Raw genomic sequence first — 20,413 nt, 5'->3', positions numbered from 1 at the left:
CACCCTTGGTTGGGTGAGCCAGCCAGAGTGGCAGTATTTCCAAGAAGTGAGGGCAGAGGTGGATGTTGCCTTCTTTGTGGTAAAGAGGAAAAGTGATCCAGTTTGCCAGTGCTTGGAGGGAGCCACCCTAGAAATGTGCCAGGGAAAACCCCAATTAATAACAAGCAAGAGGAGGCAAATGTTTGAAGCAGAAATACGGGGATGTCTCGGTGACAACTTAGGTAAAAGGAAGCATTTGAAAATCCACAATTTATTTATTTTGTCAAGCATAGATAAGATAACAGATAAAAGTATAAACATGATTAAGAATACACGAAATCGGTACAAAAAAAAGGGACCATTAGGACAGGGACAGTAGGCACATCGGTGTGCTTATGTACGCCTCTTACAGACCTCTTAGGAATGGGGTGAGGTCTACAGTTGTCAACATTGTCCGAGGATACCATCCTGGGTCAGAACTTTCCAGCACAGGCTACTTTTCTGTGGAGAAACACTAAAACAAAACAAAACTGGTAGGTTGGAGGCAGCATCGAAAAGTGTCCGGAATATTTAAAATCTTGTGTGAAATTTCATGGTGAGAAATCTTCAGCAGGAGATGCATGTTTTAAATTTACATGTCATAAGTTAAACATGTTGAAATGGGGAAAAAAGCTAAAATATGAGAATGCAAAGAAATGTTGAATTGAAAAACTTATAGAGTTATATAACCCCATTTTTTCTTGGCCTGTACAAAGAAAATATCTGACCAAAGGTCTGAGAATAAATGCAAGTGGATTCATTAGGAATTTACAATCAGAAATGAAAGGCAACTAGTCCATCCCTTTCCCAACCCCCCAACCCCATGACCTTCAGCTGCATCAGATGAGCCACCTGGTGCCCTTGAGGAAGAGGGTGCAGAGCATGGATGCAAGAAAGAAAATGGGGGCTGCATCTCCTCCCTCCTGGTCTTTTGGACATGAGCAGGGTCAAGCCTAACCCCTTAAGACCCAAATGGACCGCAGAGATAGCACCCCCCAAACCTCCAGCTCCCAGGGCTGCCCTAAGAAGGGCAACAGTGCCAAGCAGAGAAATCCCAGGACTTTCTGTCCTGTAGCTCTTGGCTTCTATAAGAATCACAGGGCTGAAAGGGACCTTGGAGGTCTTCTAGTCCAACCCAGGGGTGAAATGCTCCCGGTTCGGACCAGATCACCTGATCCGGTAGCGATGGCGGCAGATGGTTCAGAGAACTGGTAGCAAAAATCCCTGCCTCCCCCATGCCCAGCTGAGCTGCGTGATCATTAGAGGTTGGGGTTTTTTTAACTTTTAAAAGCATTTTTTCTTTGGCTGAAAAAATGCTTTTAAAAGTAAAAAAAATGTCTCTGATGATCTCGCGGCTCAGCTGGGATCGTCAGAACCCTTTAAAAGCATTTTTTCTGCAACCTCTTCAGCCGAAGAGGTTTTAAAAAAATGCTTTTAAAAGATTAAAAAAAGCCCACCCAGTCACATTAACCCACCACCACCAAGCCACGCCCACAGAACTGGTAGTAACAAATTTTACATTTCACCCCTGGTCCAACCCCCTGCTAGCAGGAGACCCTATAACATTCGGGACAAATGGTTGTCCGTTCTCTTCTTAAAAGTCCCAATATTGGGAAACCCACATCTTCTGAAGACAAGCTGTTCCACTGATCGTTCTACGTACTAGAAACTCCAACTAAACCCCACTTAAAAACTTCATTTAAAAATATATGTTGCTAGACTGTGTTTCTGATTTGTTTTCTAATTGCTGGAGAACAGTGGCACAAACACCCAGGTGCAGCCTTTGGGCATCTGCAGACAGGTTCAGTGACATGTGCTAAAGGGCACTCTGCTGAACAGGAGGGCAGAGATGGCAGCCAAAGGTGCCTTTACAGCAGAGGTGAAATTCACTTACCTTCCCTAAACGGTTCACAAATGTGCTTATGCCATGTGTGTGCTCGCTTCACTCGTGTGCGCCGTCATCCACGCATACACAAAGCTGCCTGCGCATGCACAGAGGTTTAAAATGTCACAAAAAAGTGACATCATGATGTCCTTGTGGGTGGGCGGAGCCTCTCGCAGCAGCCGCTACCAGTTCACCCGAGCCGGATAAAACCGGCTGAATTTCACCTCTGCTTTACAGGTCATCTAACCAAATTGGCATTCCAAGAAGATGGAAGAGTTGCATTGAAGGAGAATATTTGTAGCTCAGGGTTGAAATGAGTTTGGGTAATGGAAACATCTGCAAGCAAACAGCCAAGCTCAGGGAGCACCAAGGACCCCCCCATGGAGGAGTTTGTTCTCCAGAATTTCATTAGGCAAGAGATGTTTTAAAATCCAGAGATCAGGGGAAAAATCCAAACATCTCAGGCATGAGGTTGCAGCTCAGAGTTATGCCCTAAAAGTGAAAAGTCATGGACCAAATCCATAATTGGTACAAGGTGTCACAGGAATCTCCACCTTTGGGGACCATGGGAGGGATGGTGTTCTGTCCCCTCCTCGCCTCAGCCACGCGAGCTGGCTAAATGAGCCAGTAATTGAGTTCACGGCTGCTATCAGTTTTGGCAGGGAATCTGCAGCTGCCTGCCAAAGTCTCCCTTATCTTGGGGTTGCCGGGCAACCAGGAAGTCAGCAATCCAGGCTGAATGTTCAGCTCAATTCTCCACGAGTCAAAGAGTTCAGCTCAATTTTTGCTTGTCACGGAGCAGAAGAGCAGCTTTTATACTCTCTGGGGTGTGTCTCCGTGACTCAGCACTCTCTAGGCCTGCCACACCCCTTCCTTTGTTGTAGCCGCCTCTTGTATCTCCGAAACCTGGGATCTAGCCAGGCCTGATTGCCAGCAGCCGGGTCTGGAGGCGTGGCCTGGGAGGGAGAGTCAGGGGATGGAGGCCTCATTATCTCCTCTACCTGGCCTGCCTCTGGCTCCTGGAGCTGAGCCAGAGGAGCCAGTGCTCCAGAGATAAGTCCTGATAGCCCTTCCCCCTCACTTTCCAAGTCACTTTCTGGCAGGGGGCCTGGCTCAGGGGGCGCAGATATAACATGGCTTTTTGCACCCCTGGTCCCAGTTTAGCAGCAGGCAGCTCTCCGTCCTGGCTGAAAGCTCAAGTAAAGGCACATCTCATTAATAATAGGACAATAAAAGGATTTAATGGATGGGGACACCTAGCTGTGGCCATGGGGTCAAAGCCCTGCATGAGGCACGCAAAGACAGGCTTTCATGAAACTTCCCAGGGTTGATGCTTTGTGTTCTTCCCTCTCATGATCTCCCAACTTCTCAAGGCAAGAAGACCAAGGAGGATAAAAGGATCTCCCAAGAGAAATCTGATCTCGGGGGCCCAGGAATAGTCTGGTTGGCCAGCAGTTCATGAAGCCAGGAGGTGCAGCAGGAAGCCCATGCAGAGAAGACCCCGCAGCCCCCGTGGTTGGCTGATCTTTGTGGAAGAGATGGCGAGCAGCTCCCCCCCATAGTAGTCATAGTAGACTGGAGGGTTTGCTCGTGCCTCGGGGGGCCCTTCTGGCTGGATGCCCTCACCCAGCTCCTCCGAAAGGTTCAGGCTAAGGGGGTCTTCTGAAACATTGGAGACATTCAGGGCTCTCAGCACCAAAAAGGGTTCAAACAGCCGCCCCGCCTGTTCCTCCGCTGGGCCCCTAAAGGCTGGATGCCTTTGGCCAGGAAAGGGGGATGCTGGGGCCCTCCCTTTGGCCATGGTGGCCACAATCCAGTCACTGTAGTAGATGAGCCGGCTGTAGAGAAAGGGCCCATAGCATCTGGCACCCCCTTCGCTCAGCAGGCCCTTCAGCACCCACCTTCCGTCCGCCTCACACAGGACCGGGTTGCCGGCTGAGCCCTTGGAGAGAAGACACAGGTCACAATTTGAGGCCCTTTTGGACCGTCTGAGGCACAACTAGTTGACCTCATGGAGCCCAATTCCCCCTTCAGGGTGGATGTCTCGGGCCCAGCACCACCGCAGGAGAAAAACAGACCAGCCAAGAAAGCAAGGGTTTGAAGAAAGGAGCCCATCAGCCCAAATGGCCGTCTTGCCCACCCCAAAGTCTCTGAAAGGGGTTTGAGGTTCCTGACGGCCACTCACAGGGGTGGTACAAGGAAATGACAGTACATTAGCATCCTGCAGAAATCTCTGCCCATTTGAATAATTGTGATGCAAATGCAGACGATCCTTTACAGCAGGGGTGTCAAACACAAGGCCCTAGAGCTGGATCCGGCCCACGATGTGGTTGGATCCTGCCCACAAGGCCGTCCTGGAAAATGTAAGGGGCCAGCCCATGTTGCTTTGGCCCGGTCTACCCAATGCAAAGAGGAAACATGCCAGCAGTTTTGAGAGTGGTATCAAGATGGCCACGCCCACCCAGCTGGCCCCCCCAAAGTCAACCAGGGCTGGTGAATAGCGCAGGCTGGTAAAGCCTGTTATTAAGAACACAAAGCCTGCAATTACTGCAGGTTCAAGCCCGGCCCAAGGTTGACTCAGCCTTCCATCCTTTATAAGGTAGGTAAAATGAGGACCCAGATTGTTGGGGGGGCAATAAGTTGACTTTGTAAAAATATACAAATAGAATGAGACTATTGCCTTATACACTGTAAGCCGCCCTGAGTCTTCGGAGAAGGGCGGGGTATAAATGTAAACAAAAAAACAAAAAACCCACAATCCTGATGCAGCCCTCAAAGAAATTGAGTTTGACACCCCTGCTGTACAATATACGGGAGTTATCTCAAATCCAGAGTTTAGCTATTATTTTGTTTGAAGGCCAGAGAGACAGATGTTACTCAGTTCTTTAACCTGAGAGGCTTGCCAAAGAAACACGGCGAAGTGCGTATTTGCTTTCTGGCAGATTCTTGCTCAGTGCAAGCTTGCTTGAAAGAGCAGGAAAAGGTGGCCCTTTGAAGCCCCCAGTGGGATCAAGGGGAGGTTAATGCACCCTTGAGGGCCTCCTCACCAGGCATCCAGGCGCTCGGTCACCTTCCCGATGGCTGCAACACTCCGTGCTGACCGTTCTGTGCAAGGGGCAGGGGTCGACATCTTCCACCGAGAGTTTCTGCAGAGGACCAGTCCCTGGTGAGCCAAGGCAGCAAAGAACCGCTACGAAGTTGTAAAGGTTGGCAAACTATTCTCCATCGCCTCCTTTGGGGACAGCGGGGGAGCAATGCAGGAAGAGCGCTGGCTCACCTCCTTGAGGCTCCGGCCAGCCGGCCACAAAGCATTTCTTCAGCGTTGCCCCTGGGAAGTCCGGGGTGGGGAAGCAGATGGGCTGCACGGTCACGCTGAAATGGAGCGGAGTGCTTGTCTCCAGCAGAGCGATATTGTGCACCAGGGTTATCTCGTCAAAGGCCTCGTGTGGGACGATAGTCTGGATGGACACCAGATATTCCCCGGGCCCTTTTGGATCTGAACCTCCAGCCAGAGCAGAGATCTGGGTCCTGGAAACAAAGGAGGGGCAGCAAGAAACAGCAAAAAGTCTGTCGAGATTCTCAGTCCTCCAGGTCATGGTTGTCCCAGAAGTGCTTGTTTTTCAAGAGGCAACTGGGCTTTCTTGTTTTTTCTTTGAAGACGTTTCACTTCGCATCCAAGAAGCTTCTTCAGCTCTTCCCCACTATCCTGTCAGAGCTGAAGAAGCTTTTTGGATGAGAAGCAAAACATCTTCAAAGGAAAAAAACAAGAAAGTCCAGTTACCTCTTGAAAAAGGATCTTCGGGACAAGAAGCAGCAAGGGTGCTGGAGGAAATATGGATTGTCCAGTAAATCTGGAGCCCTGGTCACTTTTCTAGATGGGCTTGGCCACGTTTTCCTGGCAGATCTCCTGGGCTGGAGGAACAAAATTTTATCAGATGAATTTCTGCTGCCTGGAGATGGAGTAGTAGAGGAAAATTTGCCTGTTTAAAGCCAGTGACGTGCAAATAGCAGAGAAGACACAGGAACCTCAGGGTCAAATTAGATTTTTTTCATCAGCATCCTGGCTGAGAGTAGAAATTTAAATTTTCCCACATGCTTCAAAAAGGTTAAAGGCAGCAGCCTGGAAGGGCTGTTCGGGTGCCGAAAGGCTTTGCCTGGCTGATGGCTGGTGTGGGTGTGGTTGTCAGAAGCAGGAACAGGGCTGGGCTGAAGCCCCGTTGGGACCAACAACAGCTGATGGGCCCTTCCCGTTTCTTTTCTAGCGCCAAGAGGACAACTGAACTATTCTTAACACACATAACAAAAAAAAAAATTAATCAAAATGAAAAGACCCCAAACAAACTGAAAATACAAACTAAAAAAGAAAAGAGATATATAAAAAAATACCTTATATTTTATACTTATGGGTAGTTTTTCCCCCATTCAATCATGTCAGATTCTCAGAGACAGGACCAATCCCTGCAGTTTTCTTGGCAACATTTTTAAAAGTGGTTTGCCATTGACCTCCTTCTTAGGGCTAAGAGAAAGTGATTGGCTCAAAGTAGCTCAGCTGGCTTTGTGCCTAAACTGGGACTAGAACTCACAACCCCCAGTTTCTAACCTGATGCCTCAACTTCTACCCCAAATTGGCTTGTATCAATACTTACTGGTTGACTATATATGCACTGCTGCAAAATAATCAATACAAACTATCATTGTAGAAGAATTCTACCAAAATAACCCATGGTGCTGTACCCTGTAATTAGCAGAACATGCGGCTTTTTCCAGCTGTACTGAGTTGCTTGAAACAGCCGCTGCCTCCCTGCTGCAAACTCCCTTCCACCCTCCTTCGTGGCACCTGGTCCTTTACCATCTGCTCCTTGAGCCACCAGTGCTGTGAAGGACGGGGACAGGAAGAAGAAGATGGCAAATCAGCCCCTTTGGCTTGACTGGCGGTGCAATTTAGGGAGCTGTACACACCCTGCTAGCCAATGCAAGTAGCAATGGGACCAAACAATAGCAATAGCACTTAGACTTACGGTATATACCGCTTCATAGTGCTTTACGGACCTCTCTGAGCAGTTTACAGAGTCAGCCTCTTGCCCCCAACTGCCTGGGTCCTCCTTTTACCCGCTCCGGAAGGATGGAAGGCTGAGTTAACTTTGAGTTGGTCAGGATCGAACTCCTGGCAGTGAGTTGAATTAGCCTGCAACACTGCATTCTAATCACTGTGCCACCACGGCTCCAAGAAGCATTCATGGTTATTAAGTGTGCCTCAGGGGACACAGTAATGGTGGCATAAACTACTGCTTCACTCTATGCATGTCAAATCCATAAATATTTTTTTCAAAAAAAAAATCTAAAACAAGAGCAAATTATTTTTTTAAAAGGAGCCAGTGGGCCTGGGGAATGCCAGGGAGCTAAGCACAGACAATTTATTATTTAATTTATTTATTTATTATTTAAATTTTTATACCGCCCTTCTCCCGAAGGACTCAGGGCGGTGTACAGCCAAGATTAAAACAATTAAATATACAAAATTAAAATAGCAGTTAAAATACATATTCAATAATGGCCGAATTAAAACCGTCAGACTGACCCAGTGGGAAATTGATGGGAAGTGGGAAATGAGCTGGATTCTGAGAACCTTTACCATCTTGGTTGCTCATGACTCCAAAATAACTCAAAATATAATCATTTAAAAGTGGTCTCTTGTGTTCCACCGGGATCTCAAGTGCTGTTTTTGTCACCATCATGAATGCAACGCATCCTTATCCAGCTCCCAGATGCAAGGAAAGGATGTTGCTGGAAGAACTCCCACTTGTGTGTGTGTGTGTTTGTGTGTGTGTGTAAAATCCTAGGATGACTGCTGAGGGCCGTCTTGCTTGCTTGCTTGGAATGAGCTCCTGAGCATTACCTGCCATGGAAACTGGAGGCTGTGCTTAGGATCCAGTCTTGACTTAGGATGGAACCAAGCGCAACGTGGCTGCCCTGATCCTGCAGCGAGACCAGCCAAGGGAATTCACCGACAGTAGCAACCTCTTGGGCAGAGTTTGTGGGAACTAAGCTGGCTTGCCTGCCGCAACCTGCAGCTTTGTGGAAGAAATGTGCAAGTCCATCATCAGGACCTCCTTGACCTTGCCTTAAGGTTTTGCATTTCTTCCCCATTTTCCCAACTATGGCATGGGTCCCCAACCCCCGGTCTGTGGACCAGCACTGAGCTGCAGCATGCCAGAAACCAGGCCACGCAAACAAGCAAAGCCCCATCTGTGGGATGCAGGCAGCACACAAAACCAGTCCGTGGAAAAACCTCTCTCCACGGAACCGGTCCCTGGGGCCCAAAAGGTTGGGGTGCCCTGATCTACAGGATGCTCAAAGGGCCCAGCTTCATTTTACCATTCTTTCTGCTACATTTGTCCCTTGCACTTCCTGCAATGTTGTCCTTGTTTCTGATTGCTCATTAAATTGCTGCATACAAATTCTCTCCCAGAGTACCCAGCTTTCCTTCCTGGCTTCCTTTCAAGGGAGGAGGGCATTTACACCGTTTTGGGTGGTGCACCTTTTGTGCCCATTCCGCACCGGGAGGCTCTGCTCATGGTCATTTATGCCCTCATACCAGTGATGGGTTTCTACCGGTTCGCCCCAGTTCAGGAGAACTGGTAGCGGTGACGGTGGGAGGCTCCGCTCACCGGCCTGGATGTCATCATAGATGCTGTGCACCATGTGTAGAAGTGCTGTGCGTGAGCAAAGTGCGCGCTCACAGTTTCAAACCAGTAGCGAAGATAAGTGGAACCCACTGGAATGCCTCGTACCCTCTTGTTTAGACTACTGCAATGCACTTTGCATGGGGCTGCCCTGAAGAGCATTTGGAAGCTTCAACTGTACAGAATGCAGCTGCACAGGTAGTGAAGGGTCCTTAGACATGCCAGACACCATATAATACCACTACTGTGTCAGCTAATTAGTTACTGGAGTGTGCAAGTCAAGGTTTGGAGTGCCTTACCTGGAGTGTCTTTTCTCCATGGTTTCTACCTGTCCAATCCTGTCTGGCAGAAATGGGCATGCTGCAGGTCCTGTCATCCAAGGAATATCGGCTGGCATGGACCAGGAGATGTGCCTTCCCTGCTGTAGCTTCCGCCCTCTGGACCGTCCTTCAGAGACTAAAATGGCCCCGACCCTGTTGGCCTTTTGTAAGGCCTTAAAAACTTGGCTAAGTGCTCAGCCTGGGGCTCCGAATATGTTAAGAGACCCGTTTTTTGGTTACAATGACAATTATAATAATTTCCTCAGCAGCTGCATCTATTTGCTTTTGTACTGTTTATAACTGTTTTAGAAATGTTTGCTGCCCAAAATAACTGGATTGAGATGGGCAGCTATAGAAAATGAATCAATAACCTTCTTTTCATAGTCAGTATTGACAATTCCAATTCTAGGAAACACAACCAATCATTTCACACAATGGGCGCCTTCCTAGAATTGGGATTGTCAATCCAATTATTCTGGGCAGCAAACATTTCTAAAACAGTTATAAACAGTACAAAAACCAATAGATGCAGCTGCTGAGGAAGTTGAGAAATTAATCTCAATCCAATTGTAAAGTTTCTGTGACTGTAAAAATTGAAGGGAAGACGAAGTGGCAACACCAAAGCAGCGATAAAAGGGTTGAAAAATGCTTCAGCGATTGGAAAGGAAACTTCCACCAATTAAAGCAGTTTATCCAGTCTCACTTATTTCCTGCCTGGACAGGATCTGGCAATGGCAGCAGAGGGAGTCATGGGCACAAATAGGCACAACGCTGCTTGTCCATTACTTTGTGCTCCTTGTACCTCCCAACTCCAGCCTCTGCCCAAAAGCTCATGTTGTGGTCCTGTGATTTTGAGGGGTGGGGGGAGAGAGAGAGGTGTATCTGGGCTCAGGAACTCCACTCACCTGCTCCTCCAGAAGAAGGCAGGATGACGACAGAGAGGAGAAGCAGAACTCTGACATGCTGGCCCTGTCAAAGAGAGAGAGGGATGGTGAATTGGGGAGGGGGGCAGTTCTCTGTCTCTTCACCCACAGGCCAAGCAGCTCTGGCCAGATGGGCAGCCTCAGTACCCCAAGAGGAGCTGTTGCTCAATTTCCCATGGAGCATTTCTAGGCAGCCTGGAAACTGTTGGCTTCTTGGGGTGGATGGTTGTGTTTGAATGATTCTATGGGCTTTCTCAGGAAAGAGAGTTAACAGAAGGCACATTTCTCCAAAGCACAAGAGCCTGCCTCTTCTCATCTGCAGTGGCCGAGTGCATTAGGAGGAGGGGTCTTGGGGGGACATCTACACCATGCATTCACAGCCACTGGGGGTGGGGGGGTCACAGCAAGATCCCAGCTGTTCTGGCTAGGGCAAAGCAGGGAGTCCTGGGCTCAGTTTTCAGCGTGAGGATCTTTGGTGGAGAAATTAGTCAGGGGAGAAAAAAGGCCTCTGGTAATCCAGAGTTTGGAAGGAGAGACGGTAGGGAACTCGGCCCCCAAGGCAGAGGGCAAAAGCTTTTACCAAAGAACTTGTCACTGGGTCTTGGGATCGCTGAGTTTCTTCCCTTCTTTGTTGGAGACAGAAATGTGATGTCTCTTTCATTCTGCAATGTCCAGGGTTGCAGAACTGCTCTTCTGCTAGGGTTCTGTGTTGGTTTGTGTTGCCAGCCCCTGTTGAGACACCATGGTTGCCATGGCACCAGAATTCTGCCTCTTCTCTGTCACTGGCAGAGAGAATTTTCCCCATTTGCCATGAGCAGCCAGCTTGAGTGGTAGGACACAGGCATTGCCGGGCAAGGAGGCCTCCTTTTTTTTGCCTTCCATCTGTTGACCCAGCAGCTTCTGCAAGGCTTCTGGCCCCTTTCCCAGCTGGCTTCCTGGGTCTCAATTGCCAGCAATCCGATCCATTGCCGGCAAGACTGAGTTACATCACCCAAGATCTTCCTTCAAGGAGGTTTCTATGATTCCCCAAAGAAGCAGAAAGTTTCCAATTGCAGACAGAAAGATTGTTATAAACAGTTTAGCTAAGAAGTGGGTGCAGGTGGTGGGTTGTAAATGGGAAGGAGCAGAAGCAATAACGTTGGTATTCCTGGGTGTCTCCTTTCCCACCATTTTGACCTGAAGGAGTTTTTGAACAATTATGTAAGACAACCCTTACACGAAACGGGTAGCATTTACTTGATATTTACTCTTAAAATAAATGTTAACAATTTCCTGAAATAGTTTTTAGTCCTGTTTATGTATTTTGACAGTGAATATCTTTTCAGAATAAATCAAGATTAGGTAGGGGTAGGTGAGAAATGTTGGTAAATCCTTGGCTTCCAGATTACAAGAATACTGGCAAAATAATTAAGAACGTCTAGGTATAAATGAGAACGTCTTGTTCATTTTATACAGATAGACCTCAATGTACAACCATAACTCGGCCCAAAATTTATGTTGTTAAGTGAAAAACTTGTTAAGCCATTTTACGACTTTTCTTGGCACATTTGTTAAGTGAATCACAACAGTGAGTAACCCGGTTGTTAAGTGAATTTGGCTTCCCCACTGACTTTGCTCATCAAAAGGTCACAAAAGTGACTCCAGGATGCTGCGACCATCATCAGTGTGAGTCAGTTGTCAAGCATTCTTCTCTTTCAGGGCTCACAATGGCACCCTCAACACATCGGCCACTCTTTCCTTTTCTTTTTAAAGTTTTATTGGATTTTGTAAAATATACATCACTGTCAGTACATGAATAGTGTGGCCTCTGGGTATGATTCATTTTGATACAAACAGCAATAATAGTGATAATCATAGTTGTTATATTAATCAAACTTATGTAATATACATGATTGTTTTTAGAGTAGTTATTCAATATTTCAATGTTCCATTTTAATGCCAATGATATTCTTAAGCATACATAGTCATGCCATCTTTCAACCTCTAAATATTCCCCCTATTATTTCTACCTCTAGTCTAACTTCTAATCAGGCCACCATTACTAATCCTAGCATTAATACACTTGTTTATATTAAGACATAGTCCTTCATTATTTGGTTGTTCTAAGTCACAATACACCATTCCAGTAGCTGTCATACTATTATTTAAACATACCTAATAATATCATCTTTCAACCTCCAATCTTTCCCTCTAACACTTACTTTATATAAAGGTGTGTATTCTTATTTCTACCTCTATTCTAGTTTTTAATCAGACCATCGTTGTATTAACAAAAAAAAAAGTGATTTCCTTTCTAGCCATCATCTCTTGTCTGTTTAATACTTCAATTCTTATTCGTTTTTTAGCTTGTCTCCCATATTCCTCTCTTAGATCTTTGTCTCTATCAGCATCTGTGTCTTCATTGTTCAGTCTGAATATTTCTACCATCTCTATCCTCCTAAGCAGGTCTCCCGCGTATCCACCCAGACCGCTACCTCCCTTTCAAAAATATCTTCCAGGTGATCCAATTCCATTTTTAAGTCTCTTTTCTCTTGGTTTATTTCATCAATCATTATTATTATCTTTATCGCTTTCTCCTTTCCCTCCTCATGTTTTGTTTGCTGGTTTATCTGTTCTATCTTTTCCTCCATTTTTTCCTCTTTTTCCTAGACTCTTTGATCTTCATTCCTTATCAGTTGTAGCATATTTTCTATTTTCTCATTTATGTCTTGCATTAGGTTCTTTATCTGTGATTTTTTGTCATAGTATCTCTAATGCTTTGAAATATCAACACTTTTTCTCTTGAAACCTCACTCAATTCCCCTTGAAAGTGCATCTTATCTTATTTTAATAATCCCGCTTTTACTCAAGTCCAAAAACAATATGTTCAAATCCAATGTTACTCCTCAGAAAATCCAATAATCATAGTTCTTTTTATCTCAGGATTATTAATCAGTTCCATTTAAGTAGTCCAAGCAGCCTCCACAAATTAAGGATCACTTTTTTTAACTTAAGAGTCTTCCTTATTCTCACAATAAACTCTCCAGTAATCATAAAGTGGATAGTTATAGAACAGTAAGTATCACCACAGTCCTCCAGATGAATGTTATGTGTTTCACTTAAGAGTTTTCCTAGTCTTGTAGCAGTATGGTATATTTTCCATTCACCAGTAGATGGCACCAGGGATGGGTTTAACTTACTTTTATTACCGGTTCGCAGCAGAATCGTGTGCATGCGCAGAAGCTTCCTGATGACATTGGGGTTGGTGGATGGAGCCTACCCCCGGTTTTACTACCGGTTCGCAAGAACCAGTCCGAACTGGGGGCAACCCACCACTGGATGGCACCCTTAGCTTAGGTTTCAGTGTTGTTTCAATTCTGATAAATTGATTAATCCTAATTTAATTGAAGCAAAATTGGCTATTCAAATAGATTCAAGTAGATAGTTCCAACATTTCCAAAACAATGCCTACCCAGTTTAAGAATCCAATTTTCTATGTTTTAAAAGGTCTTTGGCTTTTCTCCCCTTAATTCCTTTCTTTTGGGTCTAGGATTTTTCTCTCTATGGTAGTTTGTCACTTTAAAAAATAGTTCTAAGCATCTCTTTTTCTAGATTTTCCTTTTTCTTTTTTCTTACAAGTTAGGGTCTAAATAAAAAATAACTTTCTCACCCAGCTCCAATCACTATTCATCTGCATCGCTCCTGCATATTTCTTTGTTGCCTTGGCTGTCCCAGCTTCATGGCAGCCATGATGGCTGCCTCTCCTCGTTGAGGGAGAAAGAAGAAGCCCTGAGTCCCGCAGGAGAGTTGCTTCTCTTCCTGAACTACAGGGTGCCCCTCTTTTCTTCATCACCCCTACAGGGTGGCTTTAGCTCCTTTCAGAGCCCTCCAACAGGAAGAATTTGGCGTGGGAGCACGGAGACCCACTCCTCACATCTGATAGCTCCACAGCGTCAGTGGATCTCTCCACATTGGCCCCTCTTTTGAAGACCTGGGCAAGGCGAGAAATAGAAAATGGTTCTCCTGTTGGCCTTTCAGTGTCTTTGGTACCATCCATCTTAGCAACCTCTTGAATGAACTGCAAGGCTTAGCAATGATGGGCTCTGGTCCCACAGGGAGGGGGAGGGTGTATCCCAGGACCCTCTGTTGTGGGGTGCCCCAGAGCTCCCACTCTTCCTATTGAACTCCTGTATGAAGCCACAGGGAGCAGCCATCCATTGGCACAGGGTCAGTTGGTGGATAGCACTATGATTTACCCCACATCATTTTGTATAATTCAGGGAGCTGTGCAAGAGGCCCCTTCTTCTATTTCCCCCCTAAGAGCAACTCTTACAGGGCAGACTCTAGAGCCCAGGCAGACTTCGTGACTGAGGGAGGCCAAGCACTCCTAGTCTCCTGGCTTTTAGGCCTGCACCTTCACCATTGGGCCAAGCTGGCTCTGTTTCTCAATCCTGGCTGAATAGGAGATGTGGCGGAAATCCGTCGCCACTGCTTGGGAGCTGTTTGGATCTGTGGGCACAGGTTCAATCCTAACAGGATGGTGCTGCTGCTTTAAAACTCAGGTGCCCAAATGGCATGGAGCTGGAAGGAACCTAGTCCCTGAATTTGAGAAAAACCCAATAACCTTGTAAGCCGACTTTCACCCTCCTATCCCAACAAATCGAACCCCAAATATTTCAGGAAAAGCAAAAAGTGTTTATGAAGAGGGCAGTCAAGTCTTTATATAGCATACAGAAATAAATGATATATTCAATATACATGATGTGTCAGAAAGCAATGAATCAAAACAATAAAAAACATTAATCGGATGTGAAAATTAAACAATAGAAATTGATTTTAGATAACAATTCACAAATGGTTAATTGATGGGTTAAAGCACTCCTTTTCCGGGACAAATTTGTATTTTTCTTAACACAGATAAATCCTTGACTTACAGCTGGGAACAGAATTTTCATGGCTAGGCAAGGAGGTTATTAAGTAAATTGCAACCAATTTTATGACTTTTTTGCAACAGTTGTTAAGTGAATCATGTGGTTGTTAGGCAAATCTGGATTCTCCCATTGACTTTGTTTGTTGGAAACCAGCTGGAAAGGTTGCAAATGATGATCACATGATTCCAAGTTGTTATGACTGTCATGAATACATGCTGATTGCCAAGTGCCCAAATTTTGATCACATGACCACAGGGACGCTGCAACAGTTGTAGGTGCAAGAATCGGTTACAAGTCTCTTTTTTGAGTGCCAATGTAACTTCAAATAGCCACTAAGCAAATGGTTGTTAAATTGTGGACTTATTTGTATTTGCAAGTACCTTCGAGGCCTTCAGGAATACACTCCCTGTCATTGAGCTACTGAAAAGGTTAGTTCTTCCTTTGATGTTTATGTTGTTCTTCCCTCAAGTAGTAATTTGATATTGTTTTTTGGTCACTTTTTATTTTGGGTGGTATATATACTGATTAAATAAATAAATTTGTTTTCAATGTGCCTTAGACGATTTGTTAAGAATCCTTGCAACCATGATGACTCTTCAAATTCTATGTTCTTCTATGATTCTGAATTTTTGGATGAACCATCTTATTTATACTGTATGGATACTGTAGAGGTGTTTTGTTGGCCCAGTGGTTAGAATGCAGAATTGCAGGCAAACTCTACCCACACCCTGGAGTTCAATCCTGACCAGCTCAAGGCTGACTCAGCCTTCCATCCTTCTGAGGTCAGTAAAATGAGGACTCAGATTGTTGTGGGCAACATGCAAATAATGCTGACATTAAACCGACCAGGGAGTACTGAAAGTATTATGGTAAATGATAAATGCTATTGATAGTGTGTATAAAACTTTACAAACACTTAAAGGGACCTTATTTATTCTATTATTATTGCCAGAGTTGCTTCTATCACTATTCCGCTGATTCTACTGAAAATTTCAATTCCTATTCAAAGCTGATAGTTCTAAATGGTTTCTAGACAGAGCAGGATTATCTTCTTGCAACAATCAAACTTGTATCATGGAGGCCACTGTTGCAGCAAGTGGTGGCCCTCCCTCTGGAGCCCCGTGACCAACTTCATTTGGGAAGGTGAGGCTAACTTGCCCTTGGAAGCCAGCGTACACTTGCCCAGTTGAAGAGAGGGGGGCAGACTTGCAACCCATTGGTGAGTGAGTGACCTCAATCGGAGAAATGTTTTCTGTTGCACCAAATTCTGGAGTTCCTGCGTGGCTGAAGAAATTATAACTCAGTGTGTCCTTTCTCTTTGGTCGCCTTTTCCGGCAGGGTCTTGGTCCAGAAGGCAACGGCTTTCTCTTTCAGTTTTCTTCCCACCTTTGGCTTTAAGTCTATTTCCAGATATTGCTCACTCAGGTCGTATCTGGGCCAGTTCACCAAGCCAACTCCGTTAGGGTTCCTAGAGACGGTTGCAAATGGCCAATTAGTTCATGGAAACAGTTTGTCCTGTAAAATCTACATTTGGATAAAAGCAAAGGTGGGAAGTTTCTTTCTCTCAGGATCACCAAGATAGTCTCTTCCTCGCTTTCACAACTAGAGCTTTATCATTTTTCAAACAATAATAAAATATTCTAGAAACTTGAAACATTTCTCAGAGGCATCTGCTGCAGTGCGTACTTTTCTCCCCAGACTAACAACCTCTAATACAGGCTGTCAAACTCGCGGCCTGCGGGCCGGATGTGTTACACTCTGGCCACGCCCACACCCGGTTTAGCAAGGGGGGGGGAGTCCCGATATGTCGTGTGACACCACCGTGACAAAATGAGTTTGACACCCCTGCTCCAATACGACCAGCCTCACTGCTGAAGTTTGAGAGCTCTGGTGCCCCAGAAGGTGATGGGTGTCCCCAGGAGACCATTTGGAGGGGGACATTCTTCGTAGCTATTAAGTCCAATTTATACCAGTTGTATAGTCTACCTGAGGTGTAAATTTATGGATATGTGCAAACATCCTCTGACTTACCCACTGCGAGCAAAATTAGCCCAGTATTTCATAATCACTCTGCTGAGCGTTTTATCTTCTTCTGTTGCATTGTCTGCAGGCAGGGATATAAAGATGGCGTCAGCAAAGGAATTACAGCTTTGGATTGTTTAAAAGATAAAAAATAAAATCCAGAAGTAATATCAGCAGGACCTTGAGAATGTCAATAAAATGCAGCTTGTTACCAGGCATGTATTATTACTTCATCAGACTTCTATCGAGAGATATTTGTATGAATTCAGAAAGGAACACCAGTTGGTAACCAGCCCAATCAAATCTCCTTACGAGTTAAGAAACAACCAACTAACTGGGAAAATTGCTTTTGGAGAGTGAAAATAGAGTTCCTGGCAAAGCTCCGTTATCTCAGCCAGAGATGTCCTCTATCTGCATCAAAACCTTTTTAAGAACATTGAAAAATATGAATTCCACAATCAAATCCTTTTTTGATGAGAAATAGCTGGTGAATTTGAGTATAGTTTTCAAGCTATCATTGTACTCATCTAATTGGCATTCTATACAGCTCTCATTTGTCTAATTTACAGGTAGTCCTCAAGTTACAACTGTTCATTTAGTTATTATTTTTATTATTATTATTTATTCGATTTTTATACCGCCCTTCTCCCGAAGGACTCAGGGCGGTGTACAGCCAAAAGTAAAAACAAACAATACAATATACAGTTTAAAATACAAATTAAAAAACTTATTTTATAATTGGCCTAGAAAACTTTAAAATATATAAAACTAAAACCCCATTAAAATTAATATTAAAAAATTTAAAATCGATAAAATTTAAAATTGATAAAATTTAAGCCAGCCCCGCGCGAATGAAAAGATGTGTCTTCAGTTCGCGGCGGAAGGTCCGAAGGTCAGGTATTTGGCGTAAACCCGGGGAAAGCTCGTTCCAGAGTGTGGGAGCCCCCACAGAGAAGGATCTTCCCCTGGGGGCCGCCAACCGACATTGCTTGGCGGACGGCACCCTGAGAAGTCCCTCTCTGTGAGAGTGTACGGGTCGGTGGGAGGCATGCGGTAACAGTAGGCGGTCCCGTAAGTACCCGGGCCCTAAGCCATGGAGCGCTTTGAAGGTAGTAACCATTCAAAGTTACATCATCAGTGTAAAAAGTGACTTCTGACCATTTTTCAGACTTACAACTGTTGCAGAATCCCCATGGTCACGCGATCAAAATTCAGATGGTTGGCAACTGACTCACATTTATGACGGTTGCAGTATTCCCAGGATCATGTGATCACCTTTGGCAAACTTCTGACAGGCAAAGTCAGTGGGGAAGCCAGATTCACTTAACAGCCATGTGACTAGCTGAACAACTGCAGTGATTCACTTAACAACTGGGGCAAGAAAGGTGATAAAATGGGGCAAAACAAAGGCCAAGTTCTTGGAGCTACCAGCTGGCACAGAATGTTTTCCCAAAACAAAAGTAATGAATGTAACTGGTGAACAATGAACCGTGGGCGGCTCAGGAGTGAAAAGAGGGTTTTACCTGTTTGGTTTTTGCAGAAAAACCCAGAGCTGCCTTTGCTTCTGCTGGGCCTAAATGGATCTTTTAACAAAGTTTTACTCTTGATAGTTCCTACATGCTATGAGTTTGTTTTTGAGATGTGCCAAATATGATGGTTGACAAGAGAACTGCAGTGCGTACTTTTCTCCCCAGACTAACAACCTCTAATACAGGCTGTCAAACTCGCGGCCTGCGGGCCGGATGTGTCACACTCTGGCCACGCCCACACCCAGTTTAGCAAGGGGGGGGGAGTCCCGATATGTCGTGTGACACCACCGTGACAAAATGAGTTTGACACCCCTGCTCCAATACGACCAGCCTCACTGCTGAAGTTTGAGAGCTCTGGTGCCCCAGAAGGTGATGGGTGTCCCCAGGAGACCATTTGGAGGGGGACATTCTTCGTAGCTATTAAGTCCAATTTATACCAGTTGTATAGTCTACCTGAGGTGTAAATGTATGGATATGTGCAAACATCCTCTGACTTACCCACTGCGAGCAAAATTAGCCCAGTATTTCATAATCACTCTGCTGAGTGTTTTATCTTCTTCTGTTGCATTGTCTACAGGCAGGGATATAAAGATGGCGTCAGCAAAGGAATTACAGCTTTGGATTGTTTAAAAGATAAAAAATAAAATCCAGAAGTAATATCAGCAGGACCTTGAGAATGTCAATAAAATGCAGCTTGTTACCAGGCATGTATTATTACTTCATCAGACTTCTATCGAGAGATATTTGTATGAATTCAGAAAGGAACACCAGTTGGTAACCAGCCCAATCAAATCTCCTTACGAGTTAAGAAACAACCAACTAACTGGGAAAATTGCTTTTGGAGTGAAAATAGAGTTCTGGCAAAGCTCCGTTATCTCAGCCAGAGATGTCCTCTATCTGCATCAAAACCTTTTTAAGAACATTGAAAAATATGAATTCCACAATCAAATCCTTTTTTGATGAGAAATAGCTGGTGAATTTGAGTATAGTTTTCAAGCTATCATTATACTCATCTAATTGGCATTCTATACAGCTCTCATTTGTCTAATTTACAGGTAGTCCTCAAGTTACAACTGTTCATTTAGTTATTATTTTTATTATTATTATTTATTCGATTTTTATACTGCCCTTCTCCCGAAGGACTCAGGGCGGTGTACAGCCAAAAGTAAAAACAAACAATACAATATACAGTTTAAAATACAAATTAAAAAACTTATTTTATAATTGGCCTAGAAAACTTTAAAATATATAAAACTAAAACCCCATTAAAATTAATATTAAAAAATTTAAAATCGATAAAATTTAAAATCGATAAAATTTAAGCCAGCCCCGCGCGAATGAAAAGATGTGTCTTCAGGTCGCGGAAGGTCCAAGGTCAGGTATTTGGCGTAAACCCGGGAAGCTCGTTCCAGAGTGTGGAGCCACAGAGAAGGATCTTCCCCTGGGGGCCGCCAACCGACATTGCTTGGCGGACGGCACCCTGAGAAGTCCCTCTCTGTGAGAGTGTACGGGTCGGTGGGAGGCATGCGGTAACAGTAGGCGGTCCCGTAAGTACCCGGGCCCTAAGCCATGGAGCGCTTTGAAGGTAGTAACCATTCAAAGTTACAACAGCACTGAAAAAAGTGACTTATGACTGTTTTTCACACTTGCAACCATTGCAGCATCCCCAAGGTCATGTGATCAATTCAGAGGATTGGCAACTGACTCATATTTATGACGGTTGCAGTGTCCCAGGATCACGTGATCACTTTTTGCAACCTTTTGACATGCAAAGTCAGTGGGGGAAGCCAGATTCACTTAACAGCCATGTGACTAGCTGAACAACTGCAGTGATTCACTTAACAACTGGGGCAAGAAAGGTGATAAAATGGGGCAAAACAAAGGCCAAGTTCTTGGAGCTACCAGCTGGCACAGAATGTTTTCCCAAAACAAAAGTAATGAATGTAACTGGTGAACAATGAACCGTGGGCGGCTCAGGAGTGAAAAGAGGGTTTTACCTGTTTGGTTTTTGCAGAAAAACTCAGAGCTGCCTTTGCTTCTGCTGGGCCTAAATGGATCTTTTAACAAAGTTTTACTCTTGATAGTTCCTACATGCTATGAGTTTGTTTTTGAGATGTGCCAAA

The 20,413-nt window shown here is 44.9% G+C and overlaps 1 protein-coding gene across 1 annotated transcript in view; it reads right to left on the bottom strand.

The window, feature by feature from the left end:
* Positions 1-242: 242 nt before the first annotated feature.
* Positions 243-20,413, bottom strand: part of PRSS54 (serine protease 54) — a 41,599-nt gene continuing 21,428 nt past the window's right edge. Inside the window, exons 14-17 of the mRNA XM_058155675.1 lie at positions 9,812-9,875; positions 5,181-5,431; positions 4,951-5,066; positions 243-3,845 (exon numbers count right to left, since the gene is read on the bottom strand). Of these exons, the coding sequence (XP_058011658.1) occupies positions 3,360-3,845; positions 4,951-5,066; positions 5,181-5,431; positions 9,812-9,875 (917 nt within the window). The 3' untranslated portion in view covers positions 243-3,359. The remainder of the gene's footprint in view (positions 3,846-4,950; positions 5,067-5,180; positions 5,432-9,811; positions 9,876-20,413) is intronic.

The sequence above is a fragment of the Ahaetulla prasina genome, chromosome 12 (genome assembly GCF_028640845.1).
Source record: "Ahaetulla prasina isolate Xishuangbanna chromosome 12, ASM2864084v1, whole genome shotgun sequence".
NCBI classification, from domain to species: Eukaryota; Metazoa; Chordata; class Lepidosauria; order Squamata; family Colubridae; genus Ahaetulla; species Ahaetulla prasina.
Note: the sequence above shows the minus strand (reverse complement) of the source record. Positions and strands in the feature narration are given on the sequence as shown.